General features: G+C 59.7%; 6 protein-coding genes across 6 annotated transcripts; 2 read left to right on the top strand and 4 right to left on the bottom strand.

The window, feature by feature from the left end:
- The first annotated feature begins 158 nt into the window (after window positions 1-158).
- MYCTH_2308630 (uncharacterized protein) lies at window positions 159-2397 on the top strand. The gene has a single exon (XM_003665129.1). It carries the CDS (start codon window positions 243-245, stop codon window positions 2283-2285), a length of 2043 nt encoding a protein of 680 aa, XP_003665177.1. The 5' UTR covers window positions 159-242; the 3' UTR covers window positions 2286-2397.
- Window positions 2398-2814: 417 nt separating this feature from the next.
- MYCTH_2308628 (uncharacterized protein) lies at window positions 2815-4354 on the bottom strand. The gene is made up of 2 exons (XM_003665128.1): window positions 4051-4354; window positions 2815-3949 (listed from the first exon to the last, which is right to left on the bottom strand). The coding sequence occupies exons 1-2, from the start codon at window positions 4202-4204 to the stop codon at window positions 3132-3134; spliced, it is 972 nt and encodes a 323-aa protein (XP_003665176.1). The 5' UTR covers window positions 4205-4354; the 3' UTR covers window positions 2815-3131.
- Window positions 4355-9726: 5372 nt separating this feature from the next.
- On the bottom strand, window positions 9727-11541 carry MYCTH_2308623 (uncharacterized protein). The gene has a single exon (XM_003665127.1). It carries the CDS (start codon window positions 11363-11365, stop codon window positions 10001-10003), a length of 1365 nt encoding a protein of 454 aa, XP_003665175.1. The 5' UTR covers window positions 11366-11541; the 3' UTR covers window positions 9727-10000.
- A 2136-nt stretch (window positions 11542-13677) lies between these two features.
- Window positions 13678-16245, top strand: MYCTH_2308622 (uncharacterized protein). Its single transcript, XM_003665126.1, has one exon. It carries the CDS (start codon window positions 13971-13973, stop codon window positions 16032-16034), a length of 2064 nt encoding a protein of 687 aa, XP_003665174.1. The 5' UTR covers window positions 13678-13970; the 3' UTR covers window positions 16035-16245.
- A 460-nt stretch (window positions 16246-16705) lies between these two features.
- Window positions 16706-17890, bottom strand: MYCTH_2308621 (uncharacterized protein). The gene has a single exon (XM_003665125.1). It carries the CDS (start codon window positions 17756-17758, stop codon window positions 16970-16972), a length of 789 nt encoding a protein of 262 aa, XP_003665173.1. The 5' UTR covers window positions 17759-17890; the 3' UTR covers window positions 16706-16969.
- Window positions 17880-19828, bottom strand: MYCTH_2308617 (uncharacterized protein). Its single transcript, XM_003665124.1, has 4 exons — window positions 19743-19828; window positions 19041-19560; window positions 18568-18885; window positions 17880-18433 (listed from the first exon to the last, which is right to left on the bottom strand). Exons 2-4 carry the CDS (start codon window positions 19472-19474, stop codon window positions 18001-18003), a joined length of 1185 nt encoding a protein of 394 aa, XP_003665172.1. The 5' UTR covers window positions 19475-19560; window positions 19743-19828; the 3' UTR covers window positions 17880-18000.
- Between the last annotated feature and the right edge of the window lie 378 nt (window positions 19829-20206).

The raw sequence follows: 20206 nt of genomic DNA, 5'->3' as shown, positions 1-20206 counted from the left end.
CGCAGGACACGGATCCACGTCCCAGCAACTACAACCAATCGAACCAATCGAGCCATACCGGCGGTGCTTTCTAGGCCGTCCCGAAACGGCCGAGTCGGATGCGAAGCCGCCCCCGGATCAGAACACGCAACCCGACGGCAATGGGTTCCTAGCTGCCATCTTTAGCACTCTTCCGTGCAAATCGCCATCCACGCAAACAATCCCCTCCGAATCCGTGACTGGCCCTGTCCTTTTTTGCGGCCATGGCGCAACAGCAGTCCCTCAGCTCTAACAATCCGTTTCGCCGCAAAGCCGCGTCTTCCGCGCCCGCTGCCCCACCCGCGGCTGTCCCACGGTTCGCCGACCTTGACGAGTCACCAGGCCCAACCCCTGGCGTAGAGCCCGATCTACCGCCAGCAGACCTGTTTCGGCACCAGTTACAATCGCTTTCCGCCTCCACCGAACCGCCCCCGGAGACAAGCTTCCGGAAACCCAAGGTGGTCAAGAAAGTTCGCGTGCAGTCCCCCCCGTCATCCCCCGACTCGTCCGGCGTGCCCGAGCAGTTCCCGTCGGCCAGCTCAGACGAGGATGACAGCAGTATCGGCCCCAGCGACGAGACTGGAAATCATGAGGACCCTTTCGATCGTGCCTCATCAACAGACTCGGCAGACGTGTCGGATAAGGGAGAAGATGATCCTCAACCGCTACCAACATACCGAACCCCGCCCAACCCGTTCGAAAAGACCCTGAGAGACCTAAACGTCGGACCGGCGGGGTCGGAGAAGAAGGGCCCTGAGAGGGCGTCAGGAACAAGGGGTGTTCTAGATGTTGACGCTTTCGGGCGGTTGCTGTTGACGGGCCAAGCTGGGGGCGCAGCGTCATCCCAGGCCGCGTCGCCGTTTATTACCGAGCACGACACCAAACACCCACCAGCACCAAACAGCAATGGTGCGACAACAAGAGACGCAACCTCTGCTCCGCGGAGCCCAAGCTCTGGTACGTTACAAGTCGCACAAGATACGCCACAATTGTCCCGGGAAGCGTTGGAGCACGCAGGTCAGAGCGACGGGAGCGGCTCCGTTAGCAGCGTGCAGCCCAGCACCCTGCCGAATGTACAGACAACTCCTCCCCATCCCAAGAAGAAGCCACCCCCACCGAGCTCGCGGCACGGGAAGCTCATTAATCCTGGGCCGGCCGGGGCAGCCGCGGAGTCAAAACCGACAGCAGGCGGGGCTCAAGGCCCGGTGACCAGTCCGGGTCGCAGGGCCACCACCAGCCTAACTCCCGCGTCCCCATCAAGTCCGCACAGTGCCAACAGGTCACTCTCTTCCGCGTCTCAAGAGCCTCCCGCGGAAGAGGCCTCAAACAGTGTGCCTGATCGCGAAGCGGCTGGCAAGCTGCTCGGGCCCGAGATACAGCCGGGGCTCAACATTGTCATACCACCAAGGCCACCAACGCCGCCGAACGCGTCCCATGCGACGGTGGTGACAGGGACGCAATCATCTAGGAAGCCGGCACCGCCGCCCAGGCGACAACCCCACGTCCGTTCAGGGAGCAAAACAGCATCTGGCGCGGTGTCAGCGGTCCAGCATGACGACCCGGAGTTGCCAGTCAGGCGGTCATCTGTCGACTCGACAAAATCCCGATCATCTGCCGCCGCCCGCGTCGGCGTGCATGCGCCGGCACCACCTCCGCCACGGCGGCCTAGCCATGCCTCGCGTGGCTCCATTTCGCACGCCGTTCCGCCACCCTCTCCTACCGCACCAAGCGAGGATAGCGAACCGATCTTCCTATCCGGCGGCGCCCCAATTGTATCCTCACCTGCCACGGTAAGCGACGACACTCCCGACGGCAGCGGCAGCTCCACCCCAGCTCCGGCTCAACCGCCCGCAACCGCAGCCCCGGGCACCAAGCCCGTGCCGCCGCCGCCGCCGCCCGCACGCAACGCGTCGGTTCGCGGAAAGAGACCGGCGGCGAGCAGGACTGTCCCCGCATCACCATCCTCGTCATCCCCCGACGCGTCGGGCTTGACTAGGAGGTCAAGCGGGAGCGGAAATCGGGGAAAGGAACCGCCGCCCCCGCCAACGAGACATCGGGATCGGGGAAATAGTAGGGGCAGCAGCGTGGAAGGCGCTGCCGCCGCGTCGGGATGGGCGGAAAGCCAGCAGCCCGTCCCGGATGCGGAGCGGTCGGTCGACTCGGGCCCCGCAGGGATGGAGTCCCATGCCGGGGAAATACTGGCGGACTTAAATGCGTTGCAGAGGGAGGTGGATGCCTTGAGGGGGCAGGTCGAGAAGGCTGGGTAAGGAGAAGGAAGAAGAGCGTACCCCGGAACAAGAAAGAGAAGATGCCGAGATCTTAAAACTCTGTTTTGAGCTTGTTCCCGTTGGTTTGATCTGTTGTTGTCCTATTGACCCAAAGCGGCGAGCTTGCCTCTTGTCGGTGCTTTTTTTGTCTGCGGCATAGATCAGATATATGTACAACGATGGAAAGGCGAGCAAGGCGCGAATTTTAAATATCGATTATAACCATGGTTTTATTCCTTTGGCAGCTACGCGGCCGTTCTGAAGATGAATTCGACGCTCGAAAGATCGAGACTTACTCTCATCAGTGTCGGGTGCCTATGCTGGTACTCTGCAGACCTCTCTGCCATGTGTATGGCGAAGGTGTATATCCATCCAGGTGTCATCACTCCTGTCGAGACCGGCGCCTAGAACACACGTCGGGAAACACATATGAGCCTGTATGTATGTACAATACCAACATGTGTCCCTCCCCCCACACCCCCACCCCCCCCCCACCCAAAAAAAAAAAAAAAAAAAAAAAAAAAAACCGGCCACCTGCCCTGTAAAAGACTTCTACAACCGATGGCGATACCGCAGCAACATATCGTGAGACACGTTTCCGACTTGGTGCTTTTTAGGTCTGATGAAGCCTACGACATTAAAAAAAAAAGAAGAAGAAAAGAAGAAAAAAAAGAAGGTAAGAGGCAGGTAGGTTGCCAGTTCCGTAACACGGTAATTGGTAGAAAACGCCCTAACGCCGTTCGCTATGCCGCCGTCCGTTCCCACGTCTTTTTTTTATTAATAGTACAGGTGCACGCATAATTGGAAACCACCAGAACCACGATCGCGTTCTCTCAGCCTAGGTGTCTACCGGGCTGCTCGGACAGCCGCGCCCTGGCCGCCCAGGCCGCCCAGGCCGCCCGCCGGGATCGGGCCGCGATGCCTCCCCGTGACGAGCTGCCTCATCTGGGCGACGGTCTTGGCATTCTTAGATTTCCGGCCGTCGCCGACGGCGATGTAGTCGTGGAACCACTTCTCCTCGGCGCCCGTCAGCGGCAGGCTGGCCAGCTCCCTGCCGCGCGCGCCGGCGGCGTCGGCGGCCTGGTCCAGCACCGAGGCCACCAGCTTCTCGAACAGCTGCTGGCGCGCGTGGTCGGGGAACCGGCGCGAGAAGTAGAGGGCCTCGGAGACGCTGGTGCGTGCGAGCGCGCCGAAGAGGAGCTCGAGCGCCTCCGACGTCTGCAGCACGGGCTGCGCCGCGTGGTAGTAGGCCAGCGCCAGGCTGTAGTCGTCGTCGTTGTTGTTGTTGTTGTCGTCGTCGTCGCCGTCGCCGTCGCTCTGGGGGGCCGCCGCCGCCGCCTTGGCGTGACGGACCAGTACGGTGACGATGTCGTCGGCGAACTCGGCGGGCAGCGACGGGTGCGCCAGGTTCTCGAGCGCGAACTTGAACTCCTTGCGGTCCATGTGCCACAGCCCCCGCATGAGGAGCTGGTAGTTGGTCGGCAGCCCGGACTCCTCGGCCAGCGCCTCGGCCAGGTTGGAGCGCGCGCCCCGCAGCTCGTCGTAGTCGAGGAGGAGGTAGTAGAAGACGGACAGCTTGGCGTGCGGCGAAACCTTGGTGGCGCAGATCTGCTGGTGCAGCGCCCGGAGGCCGCTATCGCCTTTGGGGGGGTACACCTTGCCTGCTATAGGTAAAAGCTCTCCCGTCAGTGGGGGAGGCGGGGACAACAGAGCGGGGATGCGGAAGGAAAGGGGGGGGGGGGGGGGAAGAAAAATGCGCACTTACTGTCGCCGAGCCCTAGAGCCTTCAGGACGCGATCGATAAACAAGACGCCGCCGAACGACTTGCGGAAGGTCTCGATTTCCCGGATGCCATTCTGGTCGTACGGCTTGGGGCCGTCGGTCGGAAACGCCGCGGAAAATTGGGTGAAGTCTAGCATATTTGTTTGTTGGCTGAGGGATTAGGTGCCTCGAGGAGCAGCTGTTGAGGGAAAGTTGGGGCCGCTCCCAGGTTCTCGGGCTTGGGGTGTGCAGTACACTGCTACTAATGATACTTTATGTGTGCTTTCCAATTGATGCCAGCTGAATGATAAGATTGCGACCCTTTTGGTTAGCTAGTTATTCGTATAACTGGAACAACTGTGTTGGCCTACGCAGTAATCCGTACAGCATACGGATCAGGTATTACAAGAATGCAAATACCGAGGCGCGCCGCACTGCGTTGAGGGGTCGAACGGTGTGGCGTAGGTTGTGGCTGGTTGTTTACAATCACCGCAGCCAAATGTCAACACAGCAGCGGGGCACGCAGCGACCGGCATCCCTTTTTCCGCGCCTGCCATTTGGAGACCGCGCGATTCACAAACGTTGCGCGGTCGCAATTGTCCGACCTTTTTTTATTCATTCATTCGGTAACGTACCCATTTTCTTTTTATTTTTTTTGCACTACTACCCTTTTTCTTTTTCCTCCAGATATCCCCGCCTCCCGCAGTCATGTCGACGCGACCGTCACGGCGGGCCACCCGGCGCACCGCCATCGTCGAGTCCTCAGACGAAGATATGCCCGACGCGCCCCAAGTAGCCGACGACAGCGGTGACGACTTTACGCCGGCGCCCGCTGCCGGCCCCCGTCGCACCACATCCGGCCGGAAGAGAACAGAGGCACCGGCGCCAACACCCCCGCAGGCACCACCACCTGCACCCAAGCGCCGTGGCCGTCCGCCCAAGAAGAGCGCCACACCGGCCCCCTCCGTCGTTGAACCCAGCGAAGTGTTTGACCCCGACCAGACAGCGGTGACAACAGTATCAACAGCAACGACAACATCAACCACAACGACAACAACCGCTGCAGCGCCCGACGAAGAGGAAGATGCCCCGGCCAAACGGCCAACCCAGGGCAGGCGGAGCAGCGTGGCGCCCCGCGCTTCCAAGTCGGCTACCCCCGAGCTGCAACCGCCAAAGGCCTCCCCGAAGCTATCCGTGTCCCCGGCAAACCTCCATAGTGTTCCCTTTGCCGACATCACAGCCTCCGCAACCAACGAACAGCGCCGCCAAGAAGACGAAACCGTTCTGGCGGCCGCCAAGCCCATCAAGGCCATGGACACCATCCTTGAGAAGCCCATGGACATTATGCTGAAGTCGCGCACCATGACTATTCCTACCGTCGAGGAGACTGGGCCGAAACCCCGCATTGTCATCACCTACCTCGTCCTCACCAACTTCAAGAGCTATGCCGGCAGACAGGAAGTGGGACCTTTTCACGCTTCCTTCTCCTCCGTGGTCGGGCCCAACGGCTCTGGCAAGTCCAACGTCATCGACTCCTTGCTTTTCGTCTTTGGCTTCCGAGCCAGCAAGATGAGGCAGGGCAAGATCTCGGCCCTAATCCACAACTCTGCACAGTACCCCAACCTGGACCACTGCGAGGTTGCCGTGCACTTCTGCGAAGTCCTCGATCGGCCCGGAGGAGGCCACGATGTCATTCCAAACTCTGAACTGGTCATCTCGCGCAAGGCGTTCAAGAACAACTCGAGCCAGTACTACATCAACGGCAAGACTTCCAACTTCACGACCGTCACGCAACTGCTCCGCGACCGCGGGGTGGATCTCGACCACAAACGCTTCTTGATCCTCCAGGGCGAGGTCGAGTCTATTGCCCAGATGAAGCCAAAGGCCGCCAATGAACATGAAGATGGCCTGCTCGAGTACCTGGAGGACATTATCGGCACATCCAAGTACAAGACGCCTATTGAGGAGGCTGCTGCGGAGGTGGAGACCCTCAACGAGGTCTGCGTGGAAAAGAGCGGCCGCGTCCAGCACGTGGAAAAGGAGAAGAATAGCCTCGAGGACAAGAAGGAAAAGGCGTTGGCGTACATCCGTGACGAGAACGAGCTTGTCATGAAGCAGTCTGCCTTATACCAGCTCTATATCTCCGAATGCGACGACAACATTGCCGTCACGGAGGAGGCGATTGGGCAGATGCAAGCCGAACTCGATGCCGAGCTTGAGAAGCACCACGGCAGCGAGCAGATCATCAAGCAGCTGGAGAAGAGCTACTCGAAGGGCAGCAGGGAGTATGAGGCACAAGAGAAGGAGACGCAGGGCCTGATCAAGGAGATGACCAAGTTCGATCAAGAACGCGTCAAGTTTGACGAGAAGCGGAAGTTCCTCGCGGACAAGCGGAAGAAGCTGGAGAAGACCATCGCAAATGCCGAGGGTTCCGCCTTTGAAGCCGAGCAGACGATCGAGCAGTGCGCCAACGAGATCGAGACCCGTGCGGAGGAGATTGCGGCGCTCGAGCAGCGCGTCAAGGAGGAGGAGGCCGAGCTCGCCGTCATTCGCGACAACCTGAAGGGCAAGACGCAGCATCTTTCCGACCAGATTGCCGCAAAGCAGAAGTCGCTGGAGCCTTGGAAGGAAAAGATCAACCAAAAGCAATCCGCGATCGCCGTCGCCGAGAGCGAGATGGCCATTCTGCGAGAGAAGGCCAACGCCGGCGCCGTCGCCCTCGAGGAGATGCAGGCCAAGATTGCCGCCATCGAGGAGAGCCAGGCAGCAAAGGCGGAGGAGCTGAAGCAGTGCCAGGCCGAGAAGGCGGCTCTGCAGAAGGAGGGTAGGAGGGCGGTCGCCGAGTTGGAGAAGCTCGCGCAGGAGGAGCCCAAGCTGCGCGCGCAGCTCTCCAACGCCCGGCAAAAGGCCGACGAAGCCCGGTCGAATCTCGCCGCTACCCAGACGCAGGGCAACGTTCTCACTGCTCTGATGCGCATGAAGGAGTCGGGCCGGATCGACGGGTTCCACGGCCGCCTCGGCAACCTAGGTACCATCGATCCGATGTACGACGTTGCCATCTCAACAGCCTGCCCTGCGCTTGACAACTTCGTCACGGACACCGTGGAGGCGGGCCAGCAATGCATCGAGTATCTCAGGAAGACCAACCTCGGCCGTGGTAACTTCATCTGTCTGGACAAGCTGAGAGCGCGCGACCTATCCCCGATCCAGACCCCGGAAAACGCACCACGCCTGTTTGATCTCGTGAAGCCCAAGGACGAAAAGTTCCGCCCAGCCTTCTACCACGCCCTCCAAGATACGCTCGTGGCTCAGGACCTGGCCCAGGCGAACCGCATCGCCTACGGCGCCAGGAGATGGCGCGTGGTCACCTTGGCCGGAGAACTGATCGACAAGTCTGGTACTATGTCCGGTGGCGGCAACACCGTCAAGAAGGGCCTCATGTCGTCAAAGCTCGTCTCCGGCACCAGCAAGGAGCAGGTCGCAAAGTTTGAGGCAGACCGTGATGAGCTGGAGCAAGCATTCCACGAGTTTCAGGAGCGCCAGCGAGAGCTCGAGGCTAGGATACGGACCCTCAAGGAGCAGATCCCGGAACTCGATACCAAGATGCAAAAGATCAATCTCGAGGTGGAAAGCTCGGCAAGGAAGCTGGCTGATGCCCAGCGCAGGGTTAAGGAACTCGCCAAAGAACACCAGCCGTCCAAGACCGACGATAGTCGCATCGTCGTTCTCGAGAAGGAAGTCGCCAAGCTGAACAGAGATATCGAGAAGCTCAATGAGGAAACCTCGAGCGTCGAGGAGGAGATCAAGGCCCTCCAAGACAAGATCATGGAAATTGGTGGTGAGAAACTCCGGGCCAAGAGAGCCACGGTTGATGCGCTGAAGGAGGAAATCGCGTCGCATAATGAGGAGGTCTCCAATGCCGAGGTCCGCAAGGCCAAAGCGGAGAAGCAGCTAGTCAAGCTCAGGAAGGACCATGCCAGGGCGACCAAGGAGCTTGAAGCTGCCACTCGGGATTCCGAGAGGCTCGAAGAAGAGATTCAGAACCAGGGAGACAAGGCGGAGGACTTCAAGACGAGGGTCGAAGAGGCCAAGGAAGCGCTGGCAACTAAGAAGCGAGAGCTTGCCAAGATGAAGGCCGAGCTTGACGAGAAGACGGCCGAACTGAACGAGACCCGGGCGGCGGAAATCGAGATGCGTAACAAGCTGGAGGAAAGCCAAAAGATCCTTGCGGACAACCAGCGGAAGCGGTACCACTGGGAGGAAAAACTCTCAAAGCTTTCGCTCCAGAACATTGCCGACCTAGAATCGGGGACGACTAACTCCGCCGCTCCTGCACGGCCTGAATCTCGGCAGACCCCCCGGCAGGACGATGAGGATGTCGAAATGGAGGACGCATCGGCGCAATCGGAAGTCGAGGCCGAGGCCGAGGAGGATGTGGATGAGGATGGAGATGCGACCATGACCCAGCCGGCCCACGAGCAGCGCCGGAAGGCACCGCTTGAGCTGCCGCGTTACAGCAAGGACGAGCTTGCGGACATGGATAAGAAGACCCTCCTGGGTGAGATTGCGGCGCTTGAGGAGAAGACGCAGAATGTCAACGTCGACTTGGGTGTGCTTGCCGAATACCGCCGCCGCGTAGAAGAACACGCCGCTCGGTCCTCAGACCTTGCCAGCGCCGTCGCCCAGCGCGACGCAGCCAAGAAGCGCTGCGACGACCTCCGCAGGTTACGCCTCGAGGGCTTTATGGAAGGCTTCAGCACCATCTCGTTGCGGCTCAAGGAAATGTACCAGATGATCACCATGGGCGGCAACGCCGAACTGGAGCTGGTGGACTCGCTCGATCCCTTCAGCGAGGGAATCCTGTTCAGCGTCATGCCGCCCAAGAAGTCATGGAAGAACATCAGCAACCTGTCCGGTGGCGAGAAGACGCTGAGCTCTCTCGCGCTAGTGTTCGCCCTGCACCACTACAAGCCGACGCCGCTGTACGTCATGGACGAGATCGATGCTGCGTTGGATTTCAGGAATGTGAGTCACTCGGCTCGGCCGCCTCCCCTTCTTTCCCCGGCGCATTGGTATGATTAGATTCTGACATGCCCCTACCGAAAGGTATCCATCGTGGCCAACTACATCAAGGAGCGCACCAAGAACGCCCAGTTCATCGTCATCTCGCTGCGCAACAACATGTTCGAGTTGGCCTCCCGTCTCGTCGGCGTGTACAAGGTCAACCACATGACCAAGAGCGTGACGATCGAGAACCGTGATTACATCAAGGGTCGGAACCAGCCCGGACATGGACAGCAGGCGAGGGGACAACAACAACAGCAGCAGCAGCAGCAGCAGCAGCAGCAGCAGCAGCAACAGCAACAGGTTCGTCCTTCAATCCTTCTTCCGCATCGCCCGAGATGAGCATGAAGAATACACACAAAGGATCCTTCCCGTCTTCCTTCCATCTGTAACAAGACCTGTCGGGCCTTTGGTAAGTGGGCAGGCAATGGAAGAGACAGATGTGGATGCCATGATGACACAAGCAATTTTTGAGTTTTGGTGTTTTGTTTCCCCCCCCCTTCCTACCCCCCACCCGCCCATGGTGTTGGCAGTCGTGTTAATATTGAGGGTTCTCTATTTAGCATCATCCTCTTACTCCTGCGTCGATCCGTCGTCCGGGGTAATTGCTCGCTGTGTGTCTGTCTGTTTTGCGTTTCGGGCTAGGAAGGGGTTGCTTTGGGTCGCTTGTTAGGAAGGATATGCGTCTCTGCTGGGTAACGTATTGAATCTGGGTGGTTTTTTTTGTTTCGTCTTCTTGGTCTGAGAGGTTGGTTTTCTCCATGAAAGGGGCGGAAAGACGGGGGAAGACGAGGCTGGATAGAGACTGGGATTTCTGATGATGGGCTGGCTGGGTTGTATGTCGTCATGAAAATGCTCATGTCCTGTTCTCTGCTCTCTATCTTCCTTGACTACAACCCTCGCCACTTTTCTTTCCACCCGCCCTTCTCAAACAGCCACAAGGCCTCGGTCGCGTAAGCCTTGCTGCTCATGTGGCCCTTCCCTTCCGGCAGCCCGGCCTCCTGCTCTAAGCTCTCGATCACTCTCCCCTCCTTGAAGCAGCGCCAGAGGGCGAACGCGAGGTCGTCCTCCTCTCCGTCCCTCCCGCCCGCGCCGGACCCGAATTCCCCCTTGCCCAGCCGGTACAGGATCCTGCCGAGCGTCTGGTACGCGAGGCAGCGCTGCGCGGGGACGGCCGAGCGCGCGAGCCGCGCCAGCTCGGGGATGGTGTAGCCGGCGGCCTCGGGGGCCTCGCCGTGGTGGTGCAGGCCCTTGGTGACGGGGATGCGGCGGCTGACGCGCGGGGGCAGCAGGGCGCCGCGGAAGTCGAAGCGGAGGGCCGAGACGGGGAGCGAGTCCTGGCCGGGGTAGTAGGGCGACTCGCGGTCGGCGGGCGAGTCGGGCGTCGGGACGGGCGCCATCCACGCGAGCTTGGACGGGTCGGCGGGCAGGTCGGGGAAGAACTTTTTGTGCATCGTCTCGAGGAAGTTCGGGTCCGCCGGGTCCAGGTCGGGCACGGCCGGCGGGCGCGGGAAGTGGGTGTTGTGGGGGACATCTGCCGACAGCTTGTGGGCGGGCGTGGGCTTGTGGGCGGGCGTGGGCTTGTGGGCGGGCGCGGGCTTGGGCCGGGCCGCGGACGTCACTGGAAAGAGGTCGGGCGGGGGCATCGGCGGCGGCGCATCTTCGTCGAAGGTGACGGTTTTCTTTGGCTTGTCATCGCGCTCTTCTCTGGGAGGCGATTTCGGACCGGCGGCAGGTGGTTCCTCGGGCGCGTCTTCGACTGTTGCTTGTCGCGGCTTGGCTGGCGGAGGCGGCGGCGGCGAGCCAGGATCCTGTGAGCGCTCGGGAGGCTGCGCGTCAAAGGGAGATGGCCCGGACGGCTCATCGAGATTCGCGCGCCTCAGCAACATCTGGATGAGCTTGGGATCTAGCCCGTTGTAGAGCTCCTTTTGCGCCTCTGCAATCTCCTCGGGCGACATCGAGGCAAGGACGGCCTTGTTCTCCTCATCGATCGCTCGCCGCTCGTCCGTTGTTGTTGTCGCATGCCTCGCGGGGGCTTCATCGTGGCCTGATGGCTTAGAAGAACGGTCGGCAGACGTAGAGGCAGGCGAAGCACCGGCGGGCTTTTTTTGCCGCTGCTGCTTGAAAGCCGACACTCGTTTCTTGTGCGCGGGGAAGCCTGTGGCCGATGGTGCAGGTGCGGTAGGGAAACTTGGCGGGGTAGCGTCGCTGGTTTCTCTTTCCTTGACGTCGAGGACATCCAAAGTGACCTCCATTTTCCTTTTCTGACTGCAATAGATTCCTGTGTGTTTGCCAGGTCGGGCCTCACGTACGCTCCGGCTTTGTCTTGCACCTTCGGTCACGTTCGGAGTGAATAGAAGAGGTTGCTCTCGGTGAATCCTTGCCTTGTTATCTTATCGGCGATGGGGCACGGAAGAGCACAGTGTCCCGCAGATCCGCATCGATCATGAAGAGGCTGCAGGTAGGTCCGTGCATCCTTCCAGAAAGCTGAGCTCTGAATTCGGACGAAGCCGAAAGAGTATGACAGAATACGCTGCAAGACGGACTGTACGGATTACAGTACACCTAGGCAGGTGCACAAAAACAAAACATGCACCGTTTGTTTTGACAATGGGTGGGGAAGACGGTGGGATGAGCATCAACTAACATTTTAAATAACTCTACTATTCATTTTACTAAATATACGTCCGTACATTGAAAGTGGTAACAAAAGACACTTATGAGACGGCTATACTTGAAACTTTACAAGCTCCAAGAATCAAAAAGGTATATAGGTGCTTGGTTTCAAGAAAGGCTTGCCTATCGTTTTTTGAAAGATGTATAGTTTTAGCTTTTCGGGGAGTCTTCCTCTTATTGCCCAGGCTGCAATTGCGACAGAGCGACCAAATGTCCCGAAGTGTGGTGTGGCTGCGTGCAAAAAATAAAAATAAAAATAAAAATAAAAATAAAAAATTAAAAAAAAAAACCCTGTGCTCCGGGCCTAGCGCACCCCTGCTGCAGCGCGGCTGTTTTGTTCTCTTGGCGCCGTGGAACAGGCAGTTTCTCAGACATGTCACGCAGCGCTACCACCCCAATCACATCAGATTCGAAACGGAGGTGGGGTTGTCGGCGGGATGTATCTGGTACGTACTGTACCTCGTGGTGTAACAGTGGACTGTGCAGCAGCACCTGCACCTGCACCTGCGGCGGCGGGCGGGCAAGCCTCTTCCCCATTCTCGGCTCGAAAGCTTGACGCCCCACCCACCCCTCTCGAAGCCGTGAACGAACGTCCCCATTTCCAGACCCCTGTCATACCTTAAAAAGATGCCCTCGACAGATTGATTCCCGGGCATGCCAAGAAAAACAGCAAAAGATTTGTGCAGCCCTGTTCTGCAGTCGGATGGTTCGCTGATGACGGATGACAGAAGGGATCCACGACTCGCATCCGCGGCTGACGAACGACTATCCGTACTTGGTACGGAGTATCCCATGGACACTCGGCTCCCCCCTCCTCCACCCTTTCCCTTCTTTTGCGCCTTGGTTCTTCCGTTAGCTTTCCTGCACCGTACTGTACATAAGATTACCGCGCGACCTGATGACCCGCCGCTGACAGCTAGGAAGAGAGGCCCTTCGGCTTGGTCGTAAGTCCATTTTAGTCCGTCTCTGATCCCAGTTTCCCATGCCATTTCCCTTCTCGGCCGTCGCTTGGCTCAGGACCCAATCCCGTTCGGCGGCTCCTAGGCAGTTGATGTTGTTTGTTCGTCGTGATTCTTGTTTCCCCTGTTCAGAGGTTGGGGCCCCCGTTCTCCTCTCTCCACCCTTCCACTCCCACTGCCCTGCAACCCTCCTGGGCTCCCTCGGCGATGCCCGTCGAGCTTGCCCGCCCGCGAGCTTTCTGGTGTTTTCATTCGCCTCTTTACAGACCAAAATTTCCCATGCGTCCGTGACGGTCTGAGGCGGCCAGAGCCCCGGTTTTCCCTCGGCCGCTGCGAAATAATCCAAGTGCCAAAAACAGAGCCCATCCCCATTCTTCTCTTCGCCCCTTCGCACCCCAAATTTTCCTTCTTTCTTCCTCCCTCTTTTCCCCTCCCAACACACCCAACTTCCACCGACTTTTTCGCTCGTGGAGTGCAAATCCCATCTCGACCATCTCCATTTTCCCCCTTGTTGCATTTCGCAAACATCATATTCGGATTCAGCGAGGCCCGCTGAATTGATCTATCCAAGCTGATCGCCTGCATCGACGCACGTGGGTTTCTATTGCCTATTTTTTGGGTCGTCGCCCGCGGTCGAGTTTGCAGCGTTTCCGCGATCTCTGAAGCCATTCGGAAGCTGCACACTCCACACTGCAGCTCGATCCCCCAAAGTCACAACCCGGCTGCCTTTCCCGGCCCTGGCGCTCGGACCCCATCGGCCAATCAGCCAACCATCGGAGATTCTGCATCTCCCCGCAGAGCCCAAGCAACTTTCTCTACCTTTTGGAGATTAGGCGGCCTATCAGAGGGCTGCATGACTCCCTGAAGCTGTGTTTCTCGTCCACAACACCGCCAATTGGCGGCGACTTTCTGTGTATACTTGCGTCTTGTGCCGGCGGGCAGTTGCTGCCGCTTTTGTTGGACTCTCTTTCACTCCGCTGCCGGGCGCCCATTGTCAAGGAAACAAGAAAAGAAAAAAGAAAAGAAAAAGAAGATAAAATTACGGGCAGGCTAACGGGGTAGTTAACCGGGGGTGGGTGGGTGCCGGTTATTCGGATTGATCCGTTTTTATTCCTTTTTTGTCTTTCTTATTTTCTTTCAAGGTCATCTCAGAGAGATCTTGTTCCTTCTTTGGTGGCATTCGAGCCGCTGAGGAATGGCAACAAGTGGTGGATCAGATTCCGCAATGCAGCAACAGGAACACTACAGCTCGTCGCCGTCACTATCGTCACCGCCCTCTGCACTGTCAGAGCCCGGGTCCCCCACGCGGGTGCTCAACGCCGGCCGAGCAAATATTGAGATGGACGAGATCATCGTCGATCCCAGCTCGGCAGCCCGATTCACCATCATGCAGCAACACCAGCCCGCCGAACAAGCCCCCAACGTCCCGTTGACCGCTGCCGGTCTTCCGCGCAAGAAACCCGGCCGGAAACCGGGCAGCACCGTCAAGCCGAAGCCCCCCGCCGACGGCAGCTCCAACACAACCAACGGCGACGCGCCCAAGCAGCGTCGGCCAAGGAAGCCCAAGGACCCCAACGCCCCTCCCGTCCAGAGGAAGCGCAAGGCGGCAGCGACCGAGGCCGGCGATGCCAACTCCGAGATGGACGCACGATCGGCCTCGGGCCCCCCTCGGCAGACCAAGATCACCGAACTCACCCCAATGCGCATGGCCCTGGATGCGCGCTCTGCGCCCACCGATATCGGGTTCGCGCCCACCGCTCCCAAGCGCGAGAGCGCCTCCGGGTCCATGAACATGATGAACCTCCTCAACGAGGAACCCCAGCCGAAACCGCAGCCCGCTCCGCCGGCCAGGCAGATGTTTGATCCCATCAGGGGCAACTACGACCCGATCAGGGAATCCGTGGCGACGCGTGACCCTTACGGCACGGGGCCCCATGGCTCGCCGCGCGCGCCCACCCAGGTGGTCAACCGGGCCAGCGCATCGCCCTCGATCGCCAGCCTGGTAGACCCCCAGCCGGCGCCCAGCGCCATCTCTCCTCGCCCCGCCTACACAAACCCCACGTCTCAGCCGCGCTATCAAGACTCGACATCCATGCCGCCCTCACCTTCCGACGTGGCCCGGAACGCGTCTCAGTCGGCTGCCAAGCCCACCACCCTGACCGAAGCCAGGCGACCTCCGCCGCCTCCCCCGGCGCCTCCGACGGCCAGCAAGCCGGAATCCAAAGTGACCACTTCGTTTACTAGCATGGCTTCGGCACCGAGCGCCACGTCATCCGGCCCAACGGCCGCCCCGACGGCCGCTGCGGCAGCCGCCCCTGCAGCCGCCCCGCCCGCGGCCGCGCCGAGCAAGAAGATCGCCGCGGTCGTCCAGCAAGAGCGCGAGTCACAAAAGAAGACGCGCAGCTCCTCCTCTTCTTCCCCCAAGCTCAACAGCCTCAAGGACGCGCTCCCGCCCTTGCCCGGCGGCGAGCGCTCCATCCTCGACTTCGGCAAGGCGCGCCCGGGCGAGGAGGCCGAGGCGCCCAACATCTCGCTGCACATCCCGCTCAACCCGGGCGAGTGCAACAGGTACGTCAATTTTATGCGCATGGCCGAGGAGCGCTACGGCTGGGACGCGCTGCACCCGCGCCTGGCCGCCAGCCGCGAGCGCAAGGCGCGCATTGCCGCGGCTACCGCCGCGCTCGAGAAGACGGGCAGCGGCCGCGACTCGAGCGCCGAGGAGATGGACGAGGATATCCTGCAGGGGTCCGATGCCGGCGAGAGCAACGCCGAGATGCAAGGGAACGGGAACGGGACCGGGACCGGCGCGCCGGCCAAGCCGGCCAAGAAGAAGCGCAACTTCAAGGAGGACGAGTACGACAAGGACGACGACTTTGTCGACGACTCGGAGCTGCTCTGGGAGGAGCAGGCCGCCGCGAGCAAGGACGGCTTCTTTGTCTACTCGGGCCCGCTGATCCCCGAGGTCGAGAAGCCGGCCGCGTCGGAGGAGCGGCCCAGGCGGGGGCGCGGCGGGCGCGGCAGGGGAAGCCGCGGCGGCGGCGGCACCGTCAGGGGCGAGGGGAGCGGACGCGGGAGGGGAGGAGGCGGGCCGGGCTCGCGAGGCGGCACCGTCCGGAAGCCGAGGATCACGAAGCTGGAGAAGGAGCAGCGCGACCGCGAAAAGGCGGAGCGCGAGAAGCTGGCCCAGATCACCACCTCCAAGACGGGCACGGACTCGCCTGCCTCGAGCCTCCTCTCGCTTGGTGCACCCTCGTCAACTCAGGGGGCCACGCCCAGCATGGCGATGTGATTGTGTGATATTTGGCCTTTTTTTTTTGTGGCTGTACGTACGTACACGGTAATTTGGAAGGGGGAGGGTCTAGCATCGAGTTCTCACGGGGGGTGTATGTGTGTGTGTGTGTGTGTGTGTATCATCATCCATGGGAGAGGTTATACGGGGAAAGGCATCTGCCTGCAGGCCGGGGCATCGTGTCGTTAGCGTCTTTGCATTTTTTTTGGGGGGGAGGGGAGGGGAGGGGAGGCTGGACCTGGTCTGGTCCAGCCAGAGAGATAAGGGCTCTCCGCTTTATGGGTTCCATTGTCCGTGATTTATTTTGCTCTAGGTTTGCAATGGGCTGGAATAAACAGTCGTCGACAGGCTCTTCCGGGCTGTCATAGGGAGTCGAATTCGGCAGTGGAATTCGACAGTGGCCCCGGCAATGGGGATGGATGGGGGTTTAGGGTTTCCCGTCAGCGTCAGTGGGCATAACCGCCTTTCCCCTGAGCCGTGCATCTAATTAGCAATGAATCAGTGCACCTTGCAGCGTCCCCTGCAGGGTTTGGAATTAATGAGCTTTGTTAGCTCGAGAAAGCGGCAGTAACCATGTCTGATTGCCCGAAGAGGGAACACTAGTCGGCCGCCAAATATATATATATCGATCTCACAGAAGGTTATCATGATCAACCAAATCAATCGTCTTTTGCTTCCCTTGCCGCATCTAAAAAAAAAAAAAAAATGTCCAACAGAAAAGTACATGCATATTCAAACTCCTTCCCGACGCCAAACCACAACTCACTCACTTTATGCATGTATAAATAAAAGACATTATAATAAGAGCCAACGCCAACCATGCTGGGAACAAAGGCTTTCTTCCGTCTTCACTTTCCTCCTTTTCTTTTTCTCTGTCCTTCATCATCATCTTCTTCGCCCCTCTTCTTTCATTTTTTTTTTCAATACCCACATTATCAAGCCATCCTGGCCCCCTGAGCGGCGGCATGCTCCTTCTCCTCCTCTCCATTCTCCCTGGTAATCGCAACCGCGGCGGCGGCGGCGGCGGCGGCAGGGCTGGTAGGCACAGTCGTGATAATGGTGGTGGCGGCGGCAGCAGCAGCAGCAGTGGCAGCAGTCACGGTCGTGGTCGCTGCTAGCCCGGTCATCTTCTCGGCCCTCTCCTTTCTGGCGGCGAACCTGGCGGCGCGGCGCTCGGCCTTGGCCCTATCCTCGCGCATCTGGCGTATCACGCGGCTCCGGTCGCGGATCTTGTGGCCGTAGCGGTAGAAGGCGAAGGGGATGGGGATGAGCAGGACCTCGAGCAGGCCCAGGAAGGTGCCGGCCCACTGGGGGGTCATGGCCTCGTACATGGCGGGGCCGGCGAGGGGCAGGGCGGCGCCGAAGACGGAGCGGGCGACGGCGTTGCCGGCCATGGCGGAGGCGGCGTAGATGCCGTAGGCGGCGGCCAGGTAGTTGCTGCCGTAGATGAAGGAGAGCGTGTTGCCCATGCCGAAGGGGATGCCGAACGCGATGGGCACGGCCGGGTGGATCGACGCGGGGAGGCAAGTCCAGCTGAAGACGAGCTGCCCGAGCGGCGTCAGCAGCGCGCCGATGCACATGACCAGCGCCGTCGCCTCGGGCGCCGCCCGCCCCGTGTCCGCCTCCCGCTTGCCCGACCCGTTGATCAGCCGCCGCCAGACCGGCTCCATGCCGATCGCGATCAGCGTCCCGATCCCGATGCCCACGAACGCCAGCCCCGTCATGGACACGGACCAGCCCCGGTGCTGCGTGAAGACGATCGGGTAGGCTACGAAGCAGAGGTACAGGATGCCGTAGATGACCGAGATCCTGGATGGAACGGACGGACGGGCGGACCGACTTCAGTCATGAGATCGATGGCTTCGAAGGGGGAGGATGTTTGGGAGACGAAAAAAAAAAAATAAAAATAAAAAAATAAAAAGGGGCGTGGAGGGGGGAAAGGGGGCGGGGATTGATTTGGGAGGGGTTAGGGAAAATTGACTGACCAGATGTTGAAAAACCACAAGATGGGCTCCGTCGCGGCCAGGACGAACGGGCGGCCGAGGTTGGTCTTGAGCAGATCCAGGGTCGAGATGCGCTGGTCGTGGCGGCACCACCATCTGTCGTCGCCCGTCTCCTTGCGCAGGCGGGCGGCCTTCTTTTTGAGCAGCGCGGGCATGTACGTCTCCTTGACGAGCGAGAGCATGACGAAGGCGACGCCGGCCAGGATCATGGCCAGCCAGTTCCCCCATCGCCAGCCCAGGTTCTCGTACACGAAGCCCCCGATCAGCGGGCCCGTCACGGGCCCGTTGAGCGGCGCGATGCTGTACCACGACATGCACAGCGCCAGCGACTCGTGTCCGGCGATGTCGACCACGGTGCCGGGACTGTTGGAGATCATGGCCGCGCCGAAAACCGCACTGTTTCACCCCCCAAAGCCAAACCCTTAAAGTTAGGAAACAAAAAAAAAAAAGGGGGGGGGCCGCGGGGGAGAAAGAGGGGGGAGGGGTGCTTCTCTCGGGGAGAAGGAGAAGGGAGGGAAGGAAGACGTTACCCGATGAAGCGCACGACGACCAGCTCGGCCAGGCCGGTCGCCAGGCCGCAGGGGATGATCAGGACGACGAAGAGGCCCAGGCAGACGAGGTAGACGACGCGGCGGCCGTACAGCTCGCTCATGGGGGCGACGACGACGCTGCCGGCGGCAAGGCCGAGCAGGTACGTCGTCAGCCCCAGCGTGGCCACGGGCCGGCTCGACACGCCGAACTCGGCCATGATGCCCGGGATGGTGGCCGTGTAGCTGGTGGAGTAGAGCACCACCACCCAGGTCGCGTACGAGACCGACAGCACCGTGTAAGCGCGGTACCAGAGCGGCCTGTTGGTTGGTTGTATTCCTCATTTCAACGGGATGGTAACCCGATTATACGCCTCCTGGTCAGTCATCTTGCCCCTTGTTTAATATACATATATAATATATATATAATATATATATGTGCACCATGGGGGGGGGGGGGGGGGAGAAGGGATTACCAGTTGCGCGGGTTCTCTGGGTCGTCAGCTTCGATGGTGACCTCAAAGTCCAGAGGTCTCGATGCAGCCGAGGTGACGGAGGTGCGGGTGCGGGTGAGGTGGAGGGGGTCCTTATTGTCCTCGTTGACGTTGTTGCTGTTGCTCCTGCTGATGTGATTGGGGTTGCCATCGTTATCCTCCTCCTCCTCCTCCTCCTCATCATCATCATCCAGGTCGTCTGATGGGATCTGTTCAACCTCGGCTGCGGCCAGGGGCAGGGCGAGGGCGTGTTGAAGGGGTGAGAGGGGGTCGGTGTCGATGGAGGACTGCGTGTCGGAACAGGTGAGACTGGGCCCCGTTCCCTTGGTTGAGAGGCTCATCTTCTCAGGGGCCAGTGTCCCTGGATGAGGAGTGACCGCGGCTTGCTTCTCTACGTCTTCAACGAGGCCTGCCATGGTGAGTTCTTGGGGAAGACGGGCCGGCCTCGTTTCCTCTTCTCTGCTAATATAGTGCGCAATGGCCCTTTAGTGTTGTAGCGATGCTAAATTCAAGACCAGGAATGAGCGAGCATCCACATCAAACGCAGAATGACAGGGCAACATCTATAGCAGCACAGCAAGGGACATCAGGGCAGCGATGTTTGTTTCCTTACAAAATGCTCCAGGTTAGAAAGAAAGATTGGAAGATAATTTTGTAAAAAAAATAAAATAAAAAAAATTGTACTGGATCACGAGAGTAAAGACTCCCATGGCGACAGGCAGGGGAATTAGCGGTCTAGCTATCGGGAGTAGCCCGGGCGTGGATGCTCGACGGGCCGGGTGCGACAACGGCGGCGACAACGGCTGCGTACCCAGCAACTACCTGCTGTTTATGTATGTATGTATGTATGTACATATATATGTACGTACACACCATATAAAAGAGGCCGGGAGACTCTTCCCGATCGGTGGCTGCCCCGATACCGATCTCTCTCGCGGGTTTCGCGCTTACACTACTGCGTCCACTGCTGAGTTACTGCGTAACAAGCTTCTCGACAGGCTGGCCTGCCTTCCAGGCCCTCTCCTTTTTGGGCCGAGGACCGGCTGTATGTACGCTAGCGTAGGGCGGTATCGACCCGAAGTGGGCCGGGCGCGTTCTGGATTGGGGGGGAAGCCGGACCGGGGAGAGTGATCCACGCCCACCCAGCC

The sequence above is a fragment of the Thermothelomyces thermophilus genome, chromosome 5 (genome assembly GCF_000226095.1).
Source record: "Thermothelomyces thermophilus ATCC 42464 chromosome 5, complete sequence".
NCBI lineage: Eukaryota > Fungi > Ascomycota > Sordariomycetes > Sordariales > Chaetomiaceae > Thermothelomyces > Thermothelomyces thermophilus.
This window is presented reverse-complemented; position numbering and strand designations above follow the sequence as displayed.

Excerpts from the sequence above, each read along its gene's own strand:
- MYCTH_2308630 (XM_003665129.1), top strand. The coding sequence starts at position 243 with ATGGCGCAACAGCAGTCCCTCAGCTCTAACAATCCGTTTCGCCGCAAA.
- MYCTH_2308628 (XM_003665128.1), bottom strand. The coding sequence starts at position 4,204 with ATGCTAGACTTCACCCAATTTTCCGCGGCGTTTCCGACCGACGGCCCC. Across the intron at positions 3,950-4,050 it reads GGCTCTAGGGCTCGGCGACA|CAGGCAAGGTGTACCCCCCC; the intron begins GTAAGTGCGCAT and ends TTTTACCTATAG.
- MYCTH_2308623 (XM_003665127.1), bottom strand. The coding sequence starts at position 11,365 with ATGGAGGTCACTTTGGATGTCCTCGACGTCAAGGAAAGAGAAACCAGC.
- MYCTH_2308622 (XM_003665126.1), top strand. The coding sequence starts at position 13,971 with ATGCAGCAACAGGAACACTACAGCTCGTCGCCGTCACTATCGTCACCG.
- MYCTH_2308621 (XM_003665125.1), bottom strand. The coding sequence starts at position 17,758 with ATGACGGGGCTGGCGTTCGTGGGCATCGGGATCGGGACGCTGATCGCG.
- MYCTH_2308617 (XM_003665124.1), bottom strand. The coding sequence starts at position 19,474 with ATGGCAGGCCTCGTTGAAGACGTAGAGAAGCAAGCCGCGGTCACTCCT. Across the intron at positions 18,886-19,040 it reads CCAGAGAACCCGCGCAACTG|GCCGCTCTGGTACCGCGCTT; the intron begins GTAATCCCTTCT and ends ACCAACCAACAG. Across the intron at positions 18,434-18,567 it reads GTCGTCGTGCGCTTCATCGG|TGCGGTTTTCGGCGCGGCCA; the intron begins GTAACGTCTTCC and ends GGGGTGAAACAG.